At 33.7% G+C, this 27,404-nt stretch overlaps 1 protein-coding gene across 8 annotated transcripts in view; it reads right to left on the reverse strand.

The window, feature by feature from the left end:
* The window catches only part of LOC135201746 (PHD finger protein 19-like), a 593,548-nt gene that overhangs the window by 20,814 nt on the left and 545,330 nt on the right, over positions 1–27,404 (reverse strand). For 5 of the 8 annotated variants that reach the window (XM_064230959.1, XM_064230958.1, XM_064230965.1 and 2 more), the window contains 9 exons: positions 24,536–24,562; positions 22,205–22,342; positions 10,220–10,420; positions 9,489–9,674; positions 9,072–9,144; positions 7,593–7,692; positions 5,686–5,881; positions 4,968–5,035; positions 4,586–4,750 (listed from right to left, as the gene is read on the reverse strand). In XM_064230959.1, the coding sequence (XP_064087029.1) occupies positions 4,586–4,750; positions 4,968–5,035; positions 5,686–5,881; positions 7,593–7,692; positions 9,072–9,144; positions 9,489–9,674; positions 10,220–10,420; positions 22,205–22,342; positions 24,536–24,562 (1,154 nt within the window). The remainder of the gene's footprint in view (positions 1–4,585; positions 4,751–4,967; positions 5,036–5,685; positions 5,882–7,592; positions 7,693–9,071; positions 9,145–9,488; positions 9,675–10,219; positions 10,421–22,204; positions 22,343–24,535; positions 24,563–27,404) is intronic. The other 3 variants (XM_064230960.1, XM_064230963.1, XM_064230964.1) reach the window with 1 other exon arrangement.

Below are 27,404 nucleotides of genomic sequence, written 5' to 3' on the forward strand. Positions count from 1 at the left end.
CATTAGACATCATCACATTCTCAAGGGAAATTTTGCATGTCATCTGAATTACACAGGTTTAAGTGCAGTGGACAGAGAAATTTTAGCCATTAGACAAATAGCCCTAGTCCATTCAAAGAAGCAGTGGAGGAGACCGTTCCATAGTTTTAAAAACACCAGGAGGATGGAGACCACCTATCAATCTACCATGCCTTGACAAGTTTCTATAGCTTACTCCCTTCAAGATGCATACCTTCACTTCAAAGCCATCAGTCTTCAGGAAGTATAATGTATATCTCTTTTCATCTAGGCAAGCAAAGTATTCCAGTTCTTGATATTAAGGTTTATATTGGCAATAACAACCCTGTTTTTCACCAGTATTGGCAATGGGGTATCTTGGGCTCATATAATGGACATACCTAACATTTAGCATCTTTCCAATGAGCTCTATCCTTAAATCTGTTAATCATCCAAATCAATATGGGAAAGTCTTTTCTTAAGGGCCATTAAACGACAGAAGAGTGGCAAGTGGCAACAGGACATCTAGTCTCACTAGAAGTCATCCCCTTCAGTACGATTTGATCTTTGAAACTTCAGCTCATAGGTTCTTGGAGGGGATGTCCATGTCAAATGACATCCTGGTTCCAGTAATAGAAGATATGAAGTTAAAACATCGGACCTTCAGGCAGGCAGCAAGATATAGCATACTCCATACATTAGGTTGCTAGATGTGGACATAGGCAAGGAAATAAAGATGTGGGGGACCCAAAAGCAGGTCTTTTTGCAATATCCTTGTGATACAAGCTGTCCCTGTACTGCTCCCCACAGCCAAACCCAATGGAATGGGCCACAGTTACTGGATGATATGGAGCTCTATGCCTTTCCTCCCTTCAGTCTTGTCTGCCAGGTTCTCACTGTGACTCTAATCAACCTCCTGTGGACTCAATATGAGTGGTTTGCAGAAGTTTTGAATCTGATCCCAGGAACTTCTAATTCTAATGTCAAGGAAATTACTGCTGCAGTCACCTCACCTTTCCACATACTAGACAATCTCCAGCTTCATATGCTGAAATTATCCACTATGTAAGTTCTGCTTACTACAGACGGGGATGTGGGTTTTTGAGTGGGGAATTTAACCAACACTACTCGCCACTCCAGCCAGGTTGTTTCCAGGACTGTGGTGAAGCACATGTACAGGGAGATGGCCCTGGTGTTGAGGAACCTGACCAAGCCATCACAGGAACCTCTTTGACAGCTGTCAACTGAAGCACTAAAAATGAAAACAGCATTATACATATCTCTTGCCTCCTCTAATTGTCAAGATTTGCATGTGTTATTAAACACCATGACTCACTCAGAGAACTGACAAAGAGCCAGAGTTGAGACATAAAGTTACTACTCTTCTCTTCATGATACTAGGCCTTCAGCTGTTCTTGGGGGCTGCTTCCTTGCCATACCCAATGCAATTTTAGGACTGCCTGTGAAGGACACTGAAGCTATTCTTGGACAAGGTTATGAATAAGACCCTGGTTTCTAAAAAGTTATCTCTGGCTCAAGCAGGTCATTTTTAAGGCATATGCAGAGGCGCTGAAAAGATTTTTCTTAGCTGCACATAAAGGATTATATGGTCCATCATCCATCTAGACCATGTTAACATTCTAACATAACATGTAGCTAAGAACCATCTTAACCCTTAAACGCCGACTGGACGTATTTTACATCAACATTTTTTGTCTCTCGGGTGCCGACTGGACGTATTTTACGTCGACATACAATAGTTTTTTAAAATTCGCGGAAAAATACTTTTAGGCCTACCAGCCGAAAACTCTTGAATCACGCACCTTGGGGGATGCTGGGAGTTCACGGATCAAGGTGTTGTTTTGTTTACAATCGTTACGCAGGCACGCAAGCACGAATTTCTTTCTTGCCGCACTAAAAAGTATCTGTGACACACCTCGGAAATTATTTCGTCACTTTGACATAATTTTTGTACCATTTTAAATTAGCCGTTACATGGAGTATTATATATGAAAATGTGCGCATTTTTATGTAGAATACAACATCAAAATACTCATGATTGTAGCTTTTATCAGTTTTGAGATATTTTCATATAAATAACGATAAGTGCCAAATTTTCAACCTTCGGTCAACTTTGACTCTACCGAAATGGTCGAAAAACGCCATTGTAAGCTAAAACTCTTATATTTTAGTAATATTCAATCATTTACCTTCATTTTGCAACTAATTGGAAGTCTCTAGCACAATATTTCGATTTATGGTGAATATATGAAAAAACTTTTTCCTTACGTTCGTGTGGTAACTCTTCCGAAAAAAATCATACATGCGATTGTGGTAATGTTTGCACCATTTTAAAATTAGCCGTTACATAAAGTTTTATATATGGAAATGTGTGCAATTTCATGCACAATACAACTAAAAACAACCCATGGTTGTAGCTTTTATCAATTTTGAAATATTTTCACATAAAAAATGATGTGACAAATTTTCAACCTTCGGTCAACTTTGACTCTACTGAAATGGTCGAAAAACGCAAATGTAAGCTAAAACGCTTATATTCTAGTAATATTCAATCATTTACCTTCATTTTGCAACAAATTGGAAGTCTCTAGCACAATATTTCGATTTATGGTGAATTTATGAAAAAAAAAAAAAAACATTTTCTTTACGTCCGCGAGGTAACTGTTCCGAAAAAATCATATGTGCGATTGTGGTAATGTTTGCACCATTTTAAATTAGCCGTTACATAAAGTTTTATATATGAAAATGTGCACAATTTCATGTAGAATACAACTAAAAATAATTGAAGGTTGTAGCTTTTCTAATTTTTGAAATATTTGCATATAAATCACGATAAATAGAAAAAAAACCACGTCCGGTCAACTTTGACTCTTCCGAAATGGTCGAAAAACGCAATTGTAAGCTAAAACTCTTACAGTCTAGTAACATTCAGTTATATATCTTCATCTTGAAACAAATTTGAAGTCTCTAGCACAATATTTCGATTTATGGTGAATTTAAAAAAAAAAAAACTTTCCTTCCCTCCGCGCACGGATTCTCCGCCACAAATCTCCGAAATGTGTACATCCCATTCTCGGAATATTTGCTCCGTTTCATATTAGGCATTTCATAGAGTTTTATATATGAAAATGTGCGCAATTTTATGTAGAATAAAACGAAAAATATTTGAAAGTTGTAGCTTTTCTAATTTCCGAATTAAGTGCATATAAAAAAAAATATATAAAAAAATTCGACATTCGGTCAACTTTTACTCGTCAGATATGGTCGAAAACTGCAATTGTAAGCTAATACTCTTACAGTATAGTAATATTCAATCATTTGTCTTCATTTTGAAAGAAATTGGAAGTCTCTAGGACAATATTTAGATTTATGGTGAATTTTTGAAAAAAATATTTGTTTACGTCCACGAATTACGAATTCATGCATTATTTTGTGATAATATTTTCTCTGTGTTGCTTTTATCGTTTTACAATGTGTTATATACCAAAATGATCGCAATTTAGTGTACATTACAACGAAAAAAAATTAACTCATTACCTTTAACCGTTTTGCGCATAGCGCGATTTGAATACAATTATATATGAAATTTTGTTTTCGCGCTATCATATATCGCATTATTTATATATGATAATGATAATTTTTTTCATTTATGATGGTTACATACTAAACTTCAGGAAAAAAAAAAAAAAAAAGAGAGAGAGAGAGAGAGAGAGAGAGAGAGAGAGAGCCAAAATTGAACTCTTAATCTTGAAAACTAAGCGCGCTGTGATTTTTTGAAAAAAAATATTTTTTCCGCTTCCGCGCTCACTTTGAGACCGCCTCGGCACACGGAAGACGATTTTTAATATACCCCTTCGGCGTTTAAGGGTTAAGAGATGTAAAAAAAATTTCTAGAAATTTGCCATTCCTTTGTTGCTATACAACAATCCCTTAAAAAAAGATGGTTTGGGTGCCACTGCTGCATCTCAAACCCAATTTTAATATTATCTACCTTTCTCTGGCACCTTCTGGACAAATGCAAACCCATCATGCTCGTATTGCAGTAGAGTAAGTTGGCAGATGGATACTGCTTATCCTGCCAAGTACAAACCACTGTAACAGCCAGACAAACCTCTGACAAGAGTCCTAGTTGAAATACTACCTCCTAAATAACAATTTAGGCCCTTTATAACTAAAGGGTCTGTAATGGAGAGAGAGAGAGAGGACGAGGACGAGAGAGGAGAGAAGATGTGAGAGAGAGAGAGACGAGAGAGAGAGAGGAGAGGAAGAGGAGAGGAGAGAGAGAAGAGAGAGAGAGAGGAAAAAAAAAAAAAAAAAAAAAAAACATCTCCACAAAACTATTAACCATTAGGTACAATCTCCTGCCCATGAACTAATGCAGATACGTAACTGCAGGAGGGATTGGAATGAGCATGATTTTTTCAAGTTTAAACTAGTATGACTTGGGGAACTTTGACATCTTATAATTAATAGCTTTGTAAAACAATTGTATTTATACCACCTTTAGAGATGCACTATTGAGTGTTGACTACTTCCTATCATGAAAATATAAAAATGGCCATCATACCTGTCAGCACTTCTTGTTTTTTTGTTTCTTATAACAATATGTTTTATCGAATCTTCAGTGATTGGCCCCACCGATGGTAAGGTAATCAAGGGTACTGGTGGAGGTACCCGAGCACGGAGACCCCAAATGCTTGTTTTCTTCTTAATTTCTCTACCCGATTTGAACCTAAAATGTGTCATTAAATATGAAAAGGTTAATTGCCATTGTAAGACTTCAGTTACTTAGAAACAAATAGCAATTCATATGCTACTTAAAATACATTCAATCTGAAACAAATACCATACATATGGTACCTGAAACTATTTTCAATCAAAACTTATAACAGGTTTGATGCTGCTTTATTTTACTGTGTAATATTTAGACGAACAAATGCTTGACATACCTAGGTCGATTTCCTTCTAAAACTCGTAATACTTCGTGCTTCCTTTCACTGACTTTCCGTTTTTGTAGCTGAAAATTGATAGAAATTCATAAATCCAGTTCACAGTACTGATGCAATTCTCATACGTAATTCTAAGGGACATTCAGAAAAGGCCTCTGTCATACGGCAATTCTAAAAGAAATATATCTAATGTTAAGATTGGAAATTATCTGGATAGTTTTCTCATTCATTTTTATTTGTTTCCTGACTCATGACTGTACAATGCTCATCTATTATTACTGAAAATATCCGAATGTCCTAACCCAAACTCCACGGGCTAAGACAAATATTGGCGTAGAAATTATTTCCAAGTTCAACATATTAATCCATCAGTGCTAGTAATTTACTTGAATTCAATCAATAACTAGCAAATCATGATCGAAATCAAAATTATGGGTTATCTATGGTGCATCACTATCATGACTGGAAATAAAGATTTAAAAATCCACAGTAATATATTTGAGACTGTGCTTCTAATTTTTTATATGCATAGGTCATCATTCTATACTGCATTTGGATACAAACAAACATCTAACCGCTAGTGACTCGAACAGTATTTAATGCAATTCTTGAGGCATACTTATTTAGACTGCAAAATCATGTACCCTATAAATATAATACTTGATTTTATTATGTGCAAGCATTGTAGATTAGTACAAACAACAGTAACAACACATACCCCAAGAGGTGCCTGTAAAAACTCCCAATTGTCGTTTATCCATGTTGTTATGCTATCTTCATACTCAAAATAAGTTTTGGAATCTTGTAGCGTTAAATTAAATATTGATAGATGAACAATGTCAACCCATTTAACATCCAACCGATGGAGGAACTCGGTTCCCTCATTACACAACGCACAGACAAAAACATAAAACCTGAAAGAAAAACAAATGTAAATATAACTTTATATGCCACTTTTGGTAGTTTAATGTATCATTTTTCACATGATAATTAACATTAAAATGTTTGAAATGAACACAACTCTCCTTACACGCAGGATGATCACAAATATACACAAGACAGGAAGGAGACTGGAAGGTAGATTTACACAAATGCTACACTATTAATGGGGGTATCAGGTAAGCTACACTACCAGTCTTTGTTACTTCAAGGATTTCATTACTGATCAGGAGGTCAACACCCCCAAAAATTTCCACTAAGTTATTTAGTGGCTTCTCAGCACGTGAAGGGTGAAGGATCGTTTTCTAACCAATATTTTGTTTACGCAAAATCATTATGGTACTCTACTAAGATGCCAAGATTGGATATGCTGAGATGCTGACAAAATTAACGAAATGTTAAACAAATCTCAGCTATATACTGAACAAATTGTTAGTTTCTCTGATTCTGTAAAATAATTAACAAGAATATCACAATAACTTTTTTGTAATTAGCCTAAAAAGCTATTTTCCATTTTCTTAACATCTGAAAACTTGTCTAAAGTGGTTTTTCATGCTAATTAATTATATTTCTTTTTCTCAATTATTTGTGTACTGTACAGTATAACAATATTAATACAGAATGAGTGATATTTCAGTCCAAATTTTTTCATCTGATATAAATACGTACTTCTATTTTGTTTTTCATCAACAAAGCATTTTGATGAAAACAATCCATTAAAGATCTATTAATATATATATAAACAAACTTTAATCCACTTATCACACAATGGACGCAATGAAAAAAATTTTTTCTCTTTTTATAAAATATCCATATAAATTACAGCTATCATTAGTTTCTATTTATATCATATAAAATACACAACTATGAGAACAGTAGATGATGCACAATTATTTACTGAAAGAATAGAACACTGAAAATGATAATCAAACTTACTCATCATTGGGTAAACACTGAATAACATATCTGTCAAATACGATAAAATCACATACAATCTTCTTTAACACAAAAAAATGAGCTAAGGCTAAGAATGTTACCATGAACTTTTCTGAGGCTATTATCAGGAAGTCAAAACTGAGTGCTGTTGATGGTAGACAGTGGACTTAAAAAGTAGTTTTTAGGCAAACAGACCTTGTTTGGAAGCATTAATGGTTAATATCCTGTTTTAAGATTAGTTCTACCCTTGATAACACAGCAATGTGTGTGCAATAAGCATATGGTTACACAGGGGGTGTCCTTTTGGGTCTTAAAGGTTAATTTCTGTAGTCTGACAATGGCCACACTCCAAAGTTGCTGGATTAAAGTGGTCCAACTTGTGTACCACCTGCATACAACACCAAACTGAATACAATTCCATTTTTGTTAAAAGTGCTTTTATCATTATTTATTTAAGCTATTTTGAAATTATATAAATTAGGTACTGCACCCCTAATCATATTCAATTAAACATTTAAGATGGCATAAAATAGTTATTTCTAAACCATGTGGAGGTAAAATAGTTTCTGTTGCAATTTGTGGTGGGTTGACCAATTTTGTCACAACTGGATGATTAATACTTAGACTGCACCAAACTACTACATAGATCTTGTATGAATTAAATTTGTAATTTTTCTGTTTTTTTTTTTTTTTACATTACATACTAATAACTAAGCAGATGAAATTTTTTCATCATGCTTGAATACTTACCTATCGCCGTACAACAGAGGTAAATGTAGACACTCAACACAAGCTTCATGGAACCATTGTTTACATCTCTGACACTGTAACATTCTGTTATACCATTCACCTGAAAAGGGGTTCATGATTTACTTCATGTAAAAAAAATATTTAAGTCATGGTGGGACAACTTACTGCATACTGATTAATGTAAAAAGAATCAACTAATCATTTTATACTATTTATACTGAAAAATATTTTTCAACTAACCATTTTATACTATTTATACTGAAAAATATTTTTATCACAATGGAAGTGCAACACTATAACTAGTTCCAGAGGTTAAAAATTATGGAGGAAAAAATAAAGTTTCAGACCTGACAACATGGGCAGTACTTCTTTGCCTAAAATATACCATGCAGTAAATAATTAAATTATTCACAGGAAACTATTTTTCCTATACAATTTTTTTTTTTATGCCAAGCTGGTTTGGTCATTAAAGTTTGTTAACATGGTAGTGGAGGCAACTGTTGAAATGTGTGCATGCGTTCATGCCCACCCCCCCATCATGTTCCCTTCCAGCCACAGGTACAAATGTGAGGTTGGTTATAAGTAAGATCCAAATGAAAGACTCAGGACTGTATATGAAGGACAAATATGATTAACTAAGAGAAAAAAAAGCTTCCCTGTTACATGCACATCCAGAAAGATGACCACTGTAACCATCTATACAGCCTAGAAAATCTGTTTCGTATGAGTGGGAACATTTATGTTGCTGTTGTATTGTAACTGACATTCTATGAACAAAGATCACACACAAGTTCCATGGCCAACATAGCAGCAGCAGGGACATGCTGATTTCTTAGTGGATGAAGAGCAAGGGTATGCTGCTAGGTTACTAGGCCGGTAATTACACCTTCATCCGCTTCCCTATGTAGCTTAATTTTTAATGAATTTCAATTAATCACACCAGCTTGGCACCAAGAGTGTTCCTCCATGAAAGATGAAGGCTTGCATAATTTGTGAAAAAATGATTCTTGGAATTTTAAAAGAAATCTTTTTTTAATGTCTTCAAGACAGATTAACACCAGATAATGTGAAAATCAATTTGCTCTCTTGATTACTGCAGTGGTAATAGGAGTCAAGACAATTACAATGTTAGCTGCTAATAAGGAATACAACAATGAGAAATAAAGGACTATAAAAACAAGAACAGAACAGTAAAGCATAGATGCTGCTGTTAGTTGCATTTCACTTAGCACATCCCCATCAAAAACATTTATCACTTTTCATCTTTTTAACTCAAGAATAAGTAAAGAGGGGTATAATAAAGATGAAAATACTAGGAACTGCATATTATATACGTATACAATTCTCTCCTACATCATAATGATTGCAATCATTTTTAATTACACAAAGAAGTGCAAGCAATCCCCAATGTGACTACCCATAATCATTAATGTCTGATTCAGGGCTTAGATTCATCACTGTAACTAGCAACCCACTCACCTGGCCCACCACAGTAGCAGTAAGTTTGTTCTCTGTTGCTTTTGTGACCTTGATCCCATGTTAAACTTTTTAACTGAAAAGAATAAGAACATTTGTTTTGAAATAAGCTTGTCATCATATTTTATCATTTGAAAAATCAATTAGATTGGCATCTGAATTCATTAATAAATCACTTTTTTTATTCCCCCTTCAATATAATATGACAGAATTACAATACTTTTCACTTTAACTTCAATATATTATGTAAAGTACACTATATGTAGTGTTAGCAAGAATATCACAAATGAAAAGGAAATTATGCACTTAACTGCAAAACTATCATTTCAAATCATAACCACCAAAGAAAACCACCAAGAATTTAAGTAGCAAACAGTGATTAAGCTTATGATATTCAGTAACTTGAGAACATTTACTTACATCATATGGTAACGTAACTTTGGCATTCTCTTCAGATTTAGGTTGTTGATGAGGCCGCGTTCGAGGCTTTCTGGGAGAATTTTCCCGGGACTTTTTTCTCTCTTCTTTCTCCATGGCTGAATGATTTGCGCACCTAGGGCACTCCCACTGGCTTTCTGGTTCACAGTACTCTTTGCCTATCCTTGGCTATGAATAAATGGAAAACTTAATTTTCTCGAGTCATAAGGAAAAAATCTTTAAAATCATATTTCATCATTCCAAAGTACAATTCACGATGAAAAACCACAATTTTCTTGCTGATGCAGATGCAAAACTTACAATAAAAAATCTATTACATATACTGACAAATGCATGACTTGATTGCCAATGTTCCTATACTGATGAATGAATAGAGTTGATAAAGAATTGAGGCCAAATGGCAAGCACTGGGGCCTATAAGGTCATTCATGACTGAAAACGAAAGTGACAGTAAATGTTCTAAAAGGTGTAACAGGAGGAAAACCTTGCAGTTGCACTATGAATTGTTATGAGAGGGTGGAAAAGATGGAAGAAAGAGAAAATGAAAGGAGGTACAGTAAAAAAAACGAAAGGGGTTGCAGCTAGGGGCCAAAGGAGTGCTGCAAAGAACCTTAATTCCTACAGTGCACCGTATAAGGTGCACTGATGGCACTATCCCCTTACTGGGTATACTGATGAATTACATCCCTCAAGAGAAAATACGATTTACTTACCTGGAGGCAGTCTTGATGGTAACCTTGTTCACATATGTAACAAAGGACAATTTCATTGGTGTCCCAGCTTTTGGAAGACTTACAGATGACACAAAGGTCATCTGATTCTGGCAGTTTTAGCTTGGTGATATCCTTATATAGTGACCAGTGGGCTGTGCTATCCTCAAACTGCACCAAACACCTTTCATTTTCATGGTCAACCTGAAACAAGGTACACTTTTGAATATAGATACATCCAACTTGAGCAAATTGTGTAGGGATCTCCCCCTTTCATGAAAAATACTTCTATTAACGTTGCTCTAAGGAACTGCAAATTATACAAACTTCTACACAAATTATATAAACCAAGATTATTATAAAATACACTCACCTTCAACTTAAAATATTTCCTTTTCAAAATTTTCCCAATACACAATAGGCAAAGTTGCCTATTGCAATGATAAAATTACAAGGACATATAAACAACAGATTAACCCTCTTACGCCGAAGCCCTAAAAATCAAAACCTCTCCTGTATGCCGGCGCCGGTTTGGAGTGAGCGCGGAAGCGGAAAAAATAATTTTTTCAAGATTAAGAGTTCATTTTTGGCTCATTTTTTGTCATTGCCTGAAGTTTAGTATGCAATCATCAGATATTAAAAATAATATCATTATCATATGTAAATAATGCGAGATATGGTAGCAAAAAAAAAAATTCATAGATAATTGTATTCAAATCACGCTGTGCAAAAAACGGTCAAAGCTAACGAGTTACTTTTTTTTTCGTTGTATTGTACACTAAATTGCAATCATTTTGATATATAATACATAGTAAAACAATAAAAGCAACACCGGAAAAATATTATCACAAAATGATGTACGAATTCGTAACGCACGGACGTAAAAAAATGTTATTTTCAAAAATTCACCGTAATTCTAAATATTGTTCTAGAGACTTCCAATTTGTTTCAAAATTAAGACAAATGATTTAATATTACGATACTGTAAGAGTTTTAGATTAGAATTGCAGATTTCGACCATTTCGGACGAGTTAAATTTGACCGAATGTCGAAATTTTTATATATATATTTTTTTATATGCACATATTTCGGAGATGGAAAAAGCTACAACCTTCACTTATTTTTTATTGTATTCTTCATGCATTTGCGCACATTTTGATATATGAAACTCTATAAAACGGCTATTATGAAAAGGAGCAAATATTAGGATAATGCGATGTACGTATTTCGGAGACTTGCGGCCGCGAATCGGCGCGCGGAGTGAAGGTAAATATATTTTTCAAAAATTCACCATAAATCACAATATTGTTCTAGAGACTTCAAATTTGTTTCAAAATGAAGAAAAATGACGGAATATTACTAGGCCGTAAGAGTTTTAGCTTACAATTGCGTTTTTCAACTATTTCGGTAGAGTCAAATTTGACCGAACGTGATTTTTTTTTCTATTTGTCGTGATTTATATGCAAATATTTCGAAAAAAGAGAAAAGCTACAACCTTCAATCATTTTTAGTTGTATTCTACATGAAATTGCGCACATTTTCATATATAAAACTTTATGTAACAGCTAAATTTGAATGGTGCAAACATTTCGACAATCGCACAAAAAAATTCTGATTTTTTCGGAAGAGTTACCGCACGGACGTAAGGAAAAATTTTTTTTTTTTTCATAAATTCACCATAAATCGAAATATTGTGCTAGAGACTTCCAAGTCGTTGCAAAATGAAGGTAAATGATTGAATATTACTAGAATATAAGAGTTTTAGCTTACAATTGCGTTTTTCGACCATTTCGGTAGAGCAAAGTGACCGCAAAGTTGAAATTTTTGCACTTAACGTTATTTATATGAAAATATTTCGAAACTGATAAAAGCTACAACCATGGGTTGTTTTTTGTTGTATTGTGCATGAAATTTCGCACATTTCCATATATAAAACTTTATGTAACGGCAAATTTAAAAGGGTGCAAACATTAGGACAATCGCACGAAAAAATTTATCGGAAGAGTTATCGCACGAACGTAAGGAAAAAGTTTTTTCATAAATTCACCATAAATCGAAATATTGTGCCAGAGACGTCCAATTTGTTGCAAAATGAAGGCAAATGATTGAATATTACTATAATTGCGTTTCTCGACCATTTCGGTAGAGTCAAAGTTGACCGAAGGTTGAAATTTTTGCACTTATCGTTATTTATATGAAAATATTTCAAAACTGATAAAAGCTACAATCATGAGTATTTTTTTGTTGTATTTTACATGAAATTGCGCACATTTTCATATATAATACTTCATGTAAAGGATAATTTAAAATGGTGCAAAAATTATGTCAAAGTGACGAAATAATTTTTGATATGTGTCACTGATACTTTTTAGTTCGATAAGAAAGAAATTCGCGCTTGCGCGCCTGCGTAGCGATTGTAAACAAAACAACGCCTTGATCCGTGAACTCCCAGCATCCCCCAAGGCGCGTGATTCAAAAGTTTTCGGCTGGTAGGCCTATAAGTATTTTTCCGCAAATTTTTAAAAAAACTTTTTTGAGCCGACGTATGATACGTCAATCGGCATACGGGAGACATTTTGACTCGACGTTTAATACGTCCAATCGGCGTAAGAGGGTTAAAAACTTTTCATGAATCATATATACATTACCTTAATATTACACACATACACAGAAAGACTTGAACATTGCAAAACATTAACTTATTAACCTTGAATACCAAATAAAGAACAGTTGGCTGTAACAATAAATGTCACATCATCATATATCTTGAAAGGAGAAAATTCCTACTGCCTATGCCCAGTTCATACTCTACTGTCCCAGAAGGAAAGGTGCCATTTTTGGTTGTAACAAAGTGAACATTACAGGGAGTCCCTGATTTTGGTGCAGATATGCAATGACCGCCGTTAACCGAAACTCGGCAACTTATGGTGCTGATATGAGGTTATTGAAGCCTATGATACATATGTTATGCCACCATAACTCTGTTATCAGTGCCTTATGGCGCCGATAATCGGAACTCAGCCATTATGGTGCCATAAATTGTTGATTTTATGGCACTAGACAAATGCCATAAAACCGGATCCCTATCAACAGTCTGCCAATAACCGGGGACTGCCTCTATTTCTCTTGCGATGATTACCGTTTCTATCCACACACTGGCGAAGTTCCCATTCTGATGGTGACGATAAGCGAAAATCGTAGATAACTGAAAAAAGATGACTTTCGGCACTTATTGGTGCCGATCTCCAATTACTTATGTGTAATGGCGCCAATACCCGATTCATGGCACCAATAAGCAGAATTTAGCGACCAACAGCACCAATTTTCGTTGCTAGATAAGTGCCGTAAAACCAGATCGCTGATAACCGGGGACTGCCTCTATATACATTTTAACGCTTGATCTTCAGTATCATGTGACCCCCAAATTTTCAACCATAAAAAATCATTTTCTTCTGTATTGCATGCATTATGCAAGTTCCTTTAATGAGAGACCAAATTACCATAGACTAACCTCTTTTCATCCATCTTACCACATCTAGTTAAATAAGTTAAAAAAATAAATTAATAAAAGTATTGTTATTAATGTTAGTTATACTTGTTGCATAAACCCGTACAGTAGCCATAAACAACAAAACCAGAAACTGCCATTTTGCTATGAACAACCGATTCAGATAATAACAACTTTTTTGCTAGCATTTCAACCACCATACAACAGTAAACAATTACAAATGACGTTAAGTAGAATGGGACCGATATATCTTTACATTATACCCTCATCTGCTATGGAGAAAAGATCAGCAAGGAAATATACGGCTAAATTTAAGCTGCAAGTTGTAACTGAAGCTGAGAAAACAATGTTCAAGCTGCTAATGACATAAATTATCGTGCATTAACAACATGAATGAAACTCCCCTAAAATTCAATATGCCATCAAAACTCGATCCTAAATAAAATTGGAGAAAAAGTATTTTCATCAAAACTACTGGGCATGAAAGAACACATTTTACTGCTGTTTTAACGTGTATGGCAAGTGAGAAGGAACTCTCCTTCATGGTTATCAGTAAATGGAAATTGAATTTGACTATACTAAAATTCCCACGTTCCCGATGACATAAATGGTTGCATGACTGCTATTGTTTGTATTTTATAATACAATCTTAATATGAGCATACATACATTATTATTGGATATGAAGTACTCCATAACTTTTTAATAGATAGATCCATATTCATTATGTTTTTATCTTATATGAGTACATATAGTAAATTAAACTAGAATATTCACTTTTAAACTGAATAAATAAAAAACTTCCTAGATCACTGTTAAATGTTTAAGACTGGAGTAAAAACTAAAATCAACACCCGAAAAATTAACAAACTCATATTTTGTAAAGAAAGCCTACTTACTTCACAAATCAAGAGAGATTATTCCTTGGACAATGATTCCCCCGAGTTGTCAAACCTTAACACTCAACAAGGTGATTAACACTAAGTGGAATGAATCAAACATTCAAGAATGGTGCATTTTACAAATATGTGGAAGCTGTTAAATAACCAAGTGTGGACAACTCATCACTTGCATAATGTAGTTTCTTCAAGACGCGGTAATCTAATATAGAGCCAAGGGTCAATTATTTCTGTAGTTCCCTCAGTTTGTTGGCTATCTCCATGATCCCATCGATCTGTCAAACAGAAGTAATGGCCATTTTAACTTCAAGAAAGTGCTTTGTTTGTTGGATGTTCTGAAGCTCCTCCCTTTGCCATTCTCAGATTGTGCCATACTATAAATATGAAAACTAAAGATATTGAAAGTAAGGTTTGGCAAGTGACGAGCACTGTAAAGTAGCAGTCAATCCCATAGTTAAAATGGAAGCACAAAGGCTGCCTAGTTTCCCCGAAAGGGGAGATGATACCCTTTTCAATGGATATCAGTGATCAGTGTCTCCACTCCAATAGCTACATAATTCTTCATGTCTCTGGACACAATCCATGCAGAGGAGTTCATACATCCTTCTGCAGTCTCCTTTTTCTAAGTAGAAGCGGGTCGTTGTTGCTGTTTCACCAGATAACTGATTCATTTATTTAGCTTTCACATAGCTGGCCAAATGGATTTATTGATAAAGTTCAAATGGTGATGCTTGGTGCTGATATGTTCTTGGCATCACTGGTATCAAAGATAAGGGAGCCAACCACAAATCCTCTGTCTAGTGTTGTGGACAAAATTGTTATCTTTCTTAACTGAAGTAGTCTTGTAGTGAGATGATACACAAGAACACAAACTTTACATATGGCAACTCATGTCTTTAAGAACCATATCACAACCAAAATGACACTGAACACTTGCCAACACCAGTAAAATTCACCAAAGTAAATAGCCCACAGCAAGTAAAATAAACCCAGAATTCTTGTTACTGTGAAAACAGAGAATAAGCAAAATAAAACAATACTTAATTATGGGTTACCAAGAACAAAATAATATACAGTAATAAAAGAAATGCCTTAAACTGGTAAAATAACTGAATAAAGAAATAGCACTACAGCACCAATGCTCCAACCCCCCAAAAAAGGCAAGCTGAAATTGTTAAGAATATATGATAATGGAAAAAAAAATCTGGGAATGAACAAACCAGAAAATGGGTATGCAATTCAATACAGTAACCCGGCAGAGGAAAAGACATTACTAAACAACCCAAAACATTCATGGACAGAATTCATAGCTACATAAAGATAAACAGTAAAGACAATAAGAGAAATAATTAAAAGTGAATAAGATGGAATTACTCCAAGTGTCAAAGGAGCGTCTTGAAGCCAAATTCTGGATCTTGATCAAGTCCAGTGAAACTGAGATTTCCACATCCATAGAAATATGGTAATATGCACCTTAATGGGGTTACTGAACCGAATTAATAGTAAAATGACTGCCAATTTTTCAATAGTAATTTGTTACAAATAGTATAAAGTAACAAAAATTACTTTTAACTATTTTGCAGATCAAAATACATAAATTTTACCTGCTATGAGTATGTTATATAACTGTGTAATTAAATTTCTCACACTCTACACTCCATAGAATCCAATTTTCTATCCTTCTTACTTTAAACTATACAAAATTTACATAGCCACATCAGACTTATACATTCACAACCCAAAATCAGTGGGAAATGAGTCAAGTGTTCCACAGCTACACAAAGATTGCTCACTGCATAGATAAAAAAATATTGTCTCGCAGCAAACCATAACAATAATAACGAACACAATTACAACGAGTACAATTACTTTTGGACCCAACCCCGCTAAATACAAAGTAATCAAAGCCTAACATTTTTAGATCTGATAAATGGCTAACATTCTGGCACTTATTGACACCAAATACAAACATTTCTAGTAGAGAAAAACTCTAAACCATCCTGTTAAAAGAAACTGACATACTTAATTTCATACACAATCAACTCACTACACAATTTAGACGTGAACACCAGGTAATTTATCTTAAGTAAATACTCTTAAGAAATTAATGGCCCTTTGCCATTCCCCAAGGATGTTACATTGTAAAGGCGCAGGATCTAACACTCATAAGACAGAGAGAGAGAGAGAGAGAGAGAGAGAGAGAGAGAGAGAGAGAGAGAGAGAGAGAGAGAGAGAGAGAGAGAGAGAAGGAAGTGGCAGAAGCAACGGGCAAAAGGACAAACCAATGTTTTAATCTGCTCATGCCTAAAGAAAATAAGAAAATAAGAAAAAAAGCAAGGAGGAATAAGGGTGCATTTTAATCCTAGAGTATCCTAGCATATCTTTCAATGGATGAAGTTTCAGCTTATATCAAGCACTCTCCCCCAACCGGGCAAACTTTAAGGTTGGCCAATTTGATGAGGGAAAAAAAAAAATATATATATATATATATATATATATATATATATATATATATATTATATATATATATTATCAATGTAAAAAGGATATGCAATTGCATATTGTCTAAGAGAAAATTTCTAAAAAATTTTCTGCACCTTCCATGGGATTTACCGTGATGGGGAGATGCAATACTTTTTAGCGAGGTATAAATCTAAAAAAAATTTGTTTACACTTTACTTTGCAAAACTACAATTATAGCTGACCTACAATCATAAAAGAAAAGAACTGAAACCAACAGTAATTACTGGGTATACTATTTCTGACCAAAATAAATAAAAAGATGTCCTAGGGCTAGAGAAAGGCAGTCCATCCGCCCACGAAATCTCAAGGCATACTGATCCCCTTCTCTCCGTACTGAGCTACTACAATTGCCATAAGTAATTTATGGCCCACTGAAATTATATGGACATCTTTCCCACTAAATTCATCCAAACCATACAGCATGATGTAATATCAATACTCATATGAGTTAGCCCAGCATTCACTCAAAACCTGTGACAGGTCCTCATATGATCATGTCCATATAGTTAGGGTTAACATATTAAACGGTCACCTGCTAGGGGTAGGCTATCACCCTTTCACCTAAATAAAATGGTGACTAACAAAATATTTACATAGAAAAGATACAGACGTTACCTTGCACCAGTAAGAAAAATAACAAGGAAATAAAATCAGTGTCACTAATAAAATTAACTGGCCATACAATGAGGACATCAAAATTATGCATCCCATATAAAGAACAATATTAAGCCATGGAAAAATAAGGAATACTATGTTATCTTTCTATCTGATGAAAGCTATGGAAATAAGGGAATTGAGAACCATAATGAGATAGATGGGCAGGTCTTAAGGGTAGAGTATTTCTGTTACCTTGGAAACACACTGGATTGTAAAGCAGAAGCTGAGGGGGCAATAAGAGAGTAGCTGCAGCATGCATGAAGTAAAGACTGCTAGAATATGTTAAATAAAAATGTCACATTAGTAGAGAGCAAAGACTCTTGATTCATATGTAAGGTTTAGGCTATTCTAAGCAGCAGAAACATGGGTAGTGAAATGGAAAATTAAGGAAATTCTGAAAACCATTAGATTTAAACGCAGAACAAAAACAGGTACAAAGGCCCAAGGAATCACTAAAAACACAAGATACATAGAGACCTAGACCTGCTGGAAGTTTAAGCACAGCACAGGACAAGAGAGAAGTCAAGAAAACAAAATATCTCATTCCATAATGGAGGAAAAATGATCTAAATTGTTCATGATGTGAGCTCTCTTAGACATATCTGAAACTGCTTAAAATACCAAAATGTTCTAGGGAGGCAAGAGCGTCAACTGCATTTTCATTGACCCTTTAACGCAGATTGGACGTATTAAACGTCGATATAAATTGTCTGTTGGGTGCCGATTGGACGTATATAATACGTCGATATAAAGTTTTTTTTTTAAATTCGCGGAAAAATAGTTATAGGCCTTGGGGGATGCTGGGAGCTCCCGGATCAAGGCGTTGTTTTGATTACAATCGTTACGCAGGCGCGCAAGCGCGAATTTCTTTCTCCTCCCACTAAAAAGCATCAGTGACACATCGTGGAAATTATTTAGTCACTTTGACATAATTTTTGCACCATTTCATATTAGCCGTTACATGGAGTATTATTTATGAAAATGTGCGCAATTTCATGTAGAATACAACAATAAACAACTCATGGTTGTAGCTTTTATCAGTTTTGAAATATTTTCATATATATAACGATAAGTGCAAAAATTTCAACCTTCGGTCAACTTTGACTCTACTGAAATGGTTGAAAAACGCAATTGTAAGCTAAAACTCTTATAGTATTCTAGTAATATTCAATTATTTACCTTCATTTTGCAACAAATTGAAAGTCTCTAGCACAATACTTCGATTTATGGTGAATTTATGAAAAAAACCTTTTTCCTTATGTCCGCGCGGTAACTCTTCCGAAGAAATCATAAATTTTTTCGTCCGATTGTCGTAATGTTTGCACCATTTTAAATTAGCCGTTACATAAAGTTTTATATATGGAAATGTGCACAATTTCATGTAGAATACAACAATAAAACAACCCATGGTTGTAGCTTTTATCAGTTTTGAAATATTTTCATATAAATAACAATAAGTGCCAAAATTTCGACCTTTGGTCAACTCTGACTCGACCGAAATGGTAAAAAAAACGCAATTGTAAGCTAAAACTCTTACATTCTAGTAATATTCAATCATTTACCTTTATTTGGCAATAAATTGGAAGTCTCTAACACAATATTTTGATTTATGGTAAATTTATGAGAGAGAGAAAAAAAAAAAAAAAAAAAAATCCCTACGTCCGTGCGGTAACTCTTCCGGAAAAAATCAGAAATTTTTTCCGTCCGATTGTCGTAATGTTTGCACCATTTTAAATTAGCCGTTACATAAAGTTTTAGATATGAAAATGTGCGTAATTTTATGTAGAATACAACAATAAACAACCCATGGTTGTAGCTTTTATCAGTTTTGAAATATTTTCATATAAATAACGATAAATAGAAAAAATTCGTCCTTCGGTCAACTTTAACTCGACCAAAATGATCGAAAACTGCAATTGTAAGCTACAACACTTACAGCCTAGTAATATTCAATCAATTACCTTCATTTTGCAACAAATGGGAAGTCTCTAGCACAATATTTTGATTTATGGTGAATTTTTGAAAACATCTTTTTTTTTATGTCCGCGCATTACGAATTCATGCATCATTTGTGATAATATTTTCTGTGTTGCCTTGATCGTTTTACAATGTGTTATATACCAAAATGATAGCAATTTAGTGTACAATACAACGAAAAAAAAATTAACTTGTTAGCTTTAACCGTTTTGCTCACAGCGCGATTTGTATACAATTATATATGAAATTTTCTTTTTTCGCGCTGTCATATATCCCAATATTTATATATGATAATGATATTTTTTTCATTTCTGATGGTTGCATACTAAACTTCAGGCAATGAAAAAAAGGAGCCAAAAATGAACTCTTAATCTTGAAAACTAAGCGTGCTGTAATTTGAAAAAAAAAAAAAAAAAAAAAAAAAAAAAAACCGCTTCGGCGCTCACTCGCGAATGCCGCCGGCATACGGGAGACGATTTTTAAAATACCGCTTCGGAGTTCAAGGGTTAATATAGTTACAATATTGGGAAAAGGAAAGTTGGATGTGAGAGAAGATGGAAAAACACTTAAGAATGCTTTCTTGATGGTAATAAACCTAACTATATTGGAATATCCATTCAGATATGATCTTAAGATCAGAACTAAAAGACAAAGGGCAATAAAAAATTGTTGGAATATTTCAATGGAGGCTGAATTGTCTGCAAAAGTATGAATAGAAGAGGTCATCCAGAGGAAGTTGTTACAAGAGGGCTTAGTATTATAATATTTACTGAATCTGAGTAAAATTTCTATTCTAGATTGGCTTCTCTACAGGACCTGTTTTTAAATAAGTGAAAACTAGAACAAGGCAAGATACATTGACATTTAAGTGAGAAGAGACCAATTACCTTATTTCGGCTCAGAGGTCTGGATAAACTAAACCTTTATAATAACATAAAAGTACCTTTATGAGGGTGTGTGGGGAGGGGGGGGGGGGGGGGCTATGAGAGAACTAGTATATCTGAGTCACATTAGACACTTGAAAATCATCATAAAAAATAGGAAAAAGAGCAATGTTGCACCATCAACAAGAACTAGTGTTAAAGTGTGTGTGTGTGTGTGTGTATACTGTATATCATATATATATATATATATATATAAGATATATATATATATATATATATATATATAGATAGATATATATATAGATAGATAGATATAGATTATAGATATATATTATATATCTATATAGTATATATATAATATAATTTTTATATAGTATATATTATAATATATATATATATATATATAGATATATATTATTACATATATATCTTATAGATATAGATATCGATATAGAGATAGATAGATAGATAGATAGATAGATAGATATATATATATATATATTATATATATATATATATATATATATATATATATATATATATATATATATACAGGCCCTATTGCAGATGACCAAATCATTAGATATCAAGAGGGATGATAAGACTCTCACCATCCCTAAGGTCATTCGGCGCTAACCATCATAACATGCAAAAATATCAACAACATAGGCTGCATGTCTGGAAATGTTGTAGTAAACATTTGATAATCCAAAAAGAGAGTTTGACTTAAAGTGTAAGATAAAAGAATACTGGGTAACAAGAAACTCTTAGGTATGGCATATAAGAAAGGGTGACAGTTAAATTCCATATATGTCTGTATTGGAGGAGCACAAGGAGAAAAGATATACTGAAAGACATCTTTTGTCTTCTACTGTCTTTGAAGGGCCATCAACAAAATAAATGTCTGCGAAGAATGAACCAAGGACTGAATTTTCTGAAGACAGGGCTGTGGTGTTGGTGAAAAGAGGTGGCCATCAGCACAAAATAAATGACTGAAAAGAATGAAACAAGGACTGAATTTTCTGAAGATGGCTGTAGTGTTAAAAGCTATCAGCACAAAATAAATGCCTGACAAGAATGAACTGAGGAGTGAATTTTCTGAAGACGGGCTGTGGTGTTAGTGCCATTAGCACACAATACATGACTGAGAAGAATGAAATGAGGAACAAAGTTTCTGGGGACAGGGCTGTGGTGTTAGTGAAAAGAGGTGGCCATCAGCACAAAATAAATGACTGAGGAGAATGAACTGAGGACTGACTGAATTTTCTTGGACAGGGGGCTATGGTATTGGTAAAAAGAAGTGGATTAAAGCAATCCATTTTCTTTGTAATAGGGTGAGCAAGTCCATGGTTTCAATGCCTTGAGTAATGTCATACAAAGATTTAACATAAAAAAAGAAAGAAAAAAAAAAAGCCTTGAGTAATGTCAGACAAATATTTCACATAAAAAAAATGGAAAGGCACACACCACTCAGTTTGTCTCCCTTTGCCTTAATTTGTCCATGGCTTGCATACAATAATAAATAAATAAAAAAATCTTACCACTACAATGATGCCAAGATAAAAGAGACCATCTTTGCCGTGTGATAGAACATCTTCCCCTTCTATAAACCGTGATACTCTTTCCTTGGTAGTACTGTCCGGAGTCACAAACCCACTGTCTCCCTCGCTATCCCCATCCTGAAAAGAAGAACAAAAAGCTATTAAATATATGTATCAATAACCATTATTACTCCCTCAAACAATCTTCCTATGATCAAGACGGTATAAAGTATATGCCTCAACTTTATAAATTGAATGGGTATGAAAAAAATTTTTTCTAAAATCTTCCAGGAACAAACACAACTCAAGAATAAGAAGGAAAACAGATATTCAGCAATGTTAAGTATGAGTCCTAAGGGAGAAAAAATATATATTAAGATTTTTTGTCTACATTTTAGTAACTTTTAATATTTTACTCTTCATTTTGAAAAAAAAAAGCATGAAAGTACTGAACAACATAGCATGAAAGTACTGAAAAAAAATCATAATGCTTAACAAAACATAATGAGGGCCCTATATCGTACAAAGAGCAATTTAAAAGAAATAACAATTAACACAGGAAATTTCTGACAAGGTATCATGTAAATCATGAAAAATGGGTGATACATAATAAGGTTTATGGCACTGCCATGACAATTTCTTCAAAAGAATGTTTGGGTTATTACTGTACTACAGCCAAACCAAAAGCCTGATTGGAGGTGGTTTAGTAAGGAAAGGATATGCACTGGAAAGAACAAGCCTAAACAAAACATGGACAATACATAATTGATGACAATTGTGAAACTTTCTGGCTTTACTTTAGAAGATGACTCCCCCTCCCCACATACTACTGTATTTTGAAAGTACTGTAAAGCTTTGGATATTAACTTGACTGACAAGTAGATTCCACAACCTGGCAGTTACTAGAATGAAGCTTCTTTAATCAAATACTACCATGGATTCTTTCTGAAACATTAGTACACAATTATAGTAATAGGACTTCCATAATTTCTCACTAAATCTAGAAATAAATCAGCACTTACTATAAAATATGTCAATACAAGTGTTTCATATGGTGGCATCCCAAAGATCTTATGATGTTCTTTTTAAAACCAAAGACCTGACAAATAACATATTGCTTCATAAAAGAAAACTTCCTAGTATAATCACTCCCCAATCATTCTAAAATTGTCAGCTTTCATAGACAAACCAGCAATAAATGAATGACATACCAGACAACAACTTGCATTAAGGATAGTGTATAATCCATGATCTCTGGAATAAAACTTTCCGCATTAAAAGGGCTTAACTTTTTGTTTCCTTCCAGGAAGGACCCATTGTAATGATCCCCCTCAATTATCCATGAACTGTCTAAAGCCATATCATGGTTCTAGAGCATAATGTAAACCTTCATGAGCAAGTATGAGCTTGTTTTCCCACAAATACGGCATACTTGCATGTACTACATAAAAGCTTTAGAAGCCTTGTGGGACTATAGAAATCTTATTTCTGTACTAGTTACCCTATTCATCTATATATACATAAAAAATTATACACCTTTCAAAACAGAGCAATCAATATTAAGTTGCTAATTTATATCTTAAGTCTTTAACAGAACACTCCTTTTTTAAAATCTTATTCTATCTAAAAATCCTGATCATAAACAATGCTAAATTCAAAATTTTGGGATAGGATGTAAATTAAAGATTTGCTTCCTTATAAATACTGTATTAATCTATGACAAAACTGAGTAACCAGTCTAATCACTACTTTATATATACATACAACACTTTAAATCGTTTTAAAAAATCTAACAATATCTTGGTCATTAATCCTAAATTTAAAACCTGGCCATGATACCAATCACATATTTGCCTTCTTTATGACTGCTAATTAAAGACAAAACTGCATACCTACTTCTGCATAGTGAAGTCCCTCTTGACTAAAATAAGGTTATGAAATAAATATCAAAGTGGGTATTACTGACAAATATCAAAGTGGGTATTACTGACAAATATCAAAGTGGGTATTACTGACAAATATCAAAGTGGGTATTACTGACAATGTCAATACAAGAGACTAGTTGCACTTAAATTACTGCTGTTAGCTCATACTGAATAATAACCCACCTGCCTAAAGAGTATCTGTGGTCAAGTCAAAGGCAAATTACTGATTAAATAAAGCCATAATCCCTATCCTATACAGTTAGAGCTCTCTAACACTCCATCATCAATTTGACTGCAATAGATTGCAAGCTACAGCTAACTTGCATCATCTACACATATTTTCAATAAGCACAGAATTTAGGATTGCTCAATAACTACTGTTTTCTATGAAATAAGTTATGCTTACTTTACAGCAATACTGGGAACTGGTATTCTGAAAAATGATAGAAAAAGAAGCCTTTTTATGTGATTAAATGTACACACCATGGGTTAATGAAGAATTCAAACACAACCACATAATAAAGTCTACAATTTACTTAGCACAAGCATCTCATACAAATAAAGAGCTAATATCAAGAAAGTGAAGACACTAACCTATTAATACAGTCAACTTTTACTTATTCATCTTAATGAACTAGAAAGTAATGTTCTAAAAACAATGAAATATACATCTTAAGGCACAATACTCAGCTGCAATTTTGTACCTACATGGAAATTTACTAAACATATAAGTAAAAAAAAATTTGTCAACTCAGAAAGACAAACACCACCATAAAGAAACAAATACTACATATCGAGCAAAATTTTATTTACGTTACACCTTCAACCACTACCCTTGGACGAATGACAGCTAAATAACTGACAGTAAAGCTTCTAACAAAGGCAATAAAAAAAAATCCTTAAATTTCTCCAATGTTCAAATACTATCAAGAAATGAATGTTACAAAATCTTAGTTAACTAATGCGATCAGCGTGTCTAAAACCTTATCACAATAAAAAAAAAAGTAAATAAAATATAAAACTAAATATTATAAAAATAAAAACAATGAGAGCTAAAAATTCTTTTGGAACAGAAGATTACCTTAAATGACAACTACATCAATACTACACTACTGATCTTAAGGTGAGGAAAGTGAATCAACACAAACCAAAACGAAGCCCGATAAGGGTTCATGATAATCATACCTTTCCCTAGCAATAAACCTTGTATTTCCCAAGTACAATACACTGTTGAAAGTTGGTCTACTCTATCCTTAAGCTAAAGATCATATTGTCTACTCAACTGTCTAGTTTAAAATGACCTAATTCTCACTTCCATGTCACTAGTTTGAAAGATAAAAGATTAATTCTAAAATACCAAATTTGTAACTAATTTGTATTTTTCATAACTAACAAACCTGAGGTCTTAACATTAGGATTTACTAGCGCCAAGCTGAAAACCAGTAGAATTAAAATTACACTTGTGAGATCCAAGGACTATTGGCACTAGTTTGAAAGATAAAAGATTCATTCTAAAACAAAATGACCTAATTTTCACTTCCAACCAATTTGAAAGAAAACAGATTAATTCTAAAACAAAATTACCTAATTCTCACTTCCAACCATTTCACTAGATTGACAGATAAAAGATTAATTCTAAAACAAACATACAAAAAGGAATTACTTTTTACATACATCACATCAACCACAGCACAAAATAATAAGACATCCATGTACAAGTTAGTGGAAAAAAAAAAAAAAAAAAAAAAAAAAAAAAAAAAAAAAAAAAAAAAAAAATAACACTAATTCTAACAGCTGACAATTACCTCTAATATGCCCAATTATCTGATACTGTACAAAACTTTCTATTATACAACAATTCAAATGAAAATGAGGAAATTTTGCATAAAAAAAACTTACTCTTCTCCACACACTTCTGCAACCTATGTTTCTGGATTCATCCAAAAGACCTTAGAGCACTTGCTAAAACAATAGTACGTACGTAGAATAGAAGGGAGAGTTCAAGTTTCCATCTGTTCAAATGGAATTCCCCTCTGTAAATTACATTAACCAAAAGACTTCACTATATAAAACATCAACATTAAGGTTAGGTCCCCAGGACAGAATGGCTATGACCTCTAACCAATCTGGTTAAAGCAATTCTAGGTAGTAGTACAGGAACTTTGTAGAATCTTCCATTCTAGTTTACTGTGATTTTCACATAGCTATTCCATTCCTACTTCTTTGGCTCCAATTTTCTTCCCCACTATGTGTGTGTGTGGTCTTGTAATACTCTGATAGATAATTCAAATGGTCACCATTTTATGAAATGGTAATTTATGAAGGTTGAATGTTATAAGCAGCTGAGCAATTCTCATAAACATACTCTCCATACAGGACACACGCTAGCAGCTTCCACTTTCATGAGTACACCCAGAGAGAGAGAGAGAGAGAGAGAGAGAGAGAGAGAATAGCCACTGTGTTTCCTTTAATCCCAGAAGAAACTACCACTTATCTGTAGATGGTATACCAATCCATAAATTACCACGTAATGCTCCCATACTGTACAACTTTAACAGTAAAGCATTAATCCTCTTGGTAACCCATTAGTCTAAAATTCTGTATTATCTGTCTGGCTGAACTACTAAACAAAAATACAGTAATAATAACCTGACCACAAAAATAATTCATTATCATCATAAAATGTAGTTCCATAAGTCTAGTTTGGTTTTCTAGAAATACAGTACATTTTTTGGCAAAATTCTAAAAAACTATACAAGTAATTCCATACAATTAACACTTCACTCATCTATAAACTTATATCTAACAATTACTCAAACTGTCGAATATACATGATGCTCTTGTTACAAGAGTTTACAAAAGATAAATGACTTAATAGTAACATCATACATCACAAAAACATACAGGTCCACACATGAAAATTCAAACAATAGCCTCAGTGTTTTCTTATTTAACATTCACACTACACTGGAACTGAGCACTTCTGTAATTCACAAATATTCCTTCCTATAAAATTTCAAATGTGGCATTAGCAACTTAACCTCAGTACATACGTAACCGTTTCTTCAACCACATCCAAGCCATTTTTACAACTTCAACAAACATTTAAAAGCTGTCATTATGACCAACCTTCATTTTGAGTATTTCCATCAGACACAATCATCTTCCTTAATGTTCACAACTCAAAGCCTTCCAGACCATGGGAAAGAAGTATGACTGGCCTACCATTAACCAATATCAAGGTGATAACTTGAGTATGGTTTCTATATAATGAT

The sequence above is a fragment of the Macrobrachium nipponense genome, chromosome 28, assembly GCF_015104395.2.
Source record: "Macrobrachium nipponense isolate FS-2020 chromosome 28, ASM1510439v2, whole genome shotgun sequence".
NCBI lineage: Eukaryota > Metazoa > Arthropoda > Malacostraca > Decapoda > Palaemonidae > Macrobrachium > Macrobrachium nipponense.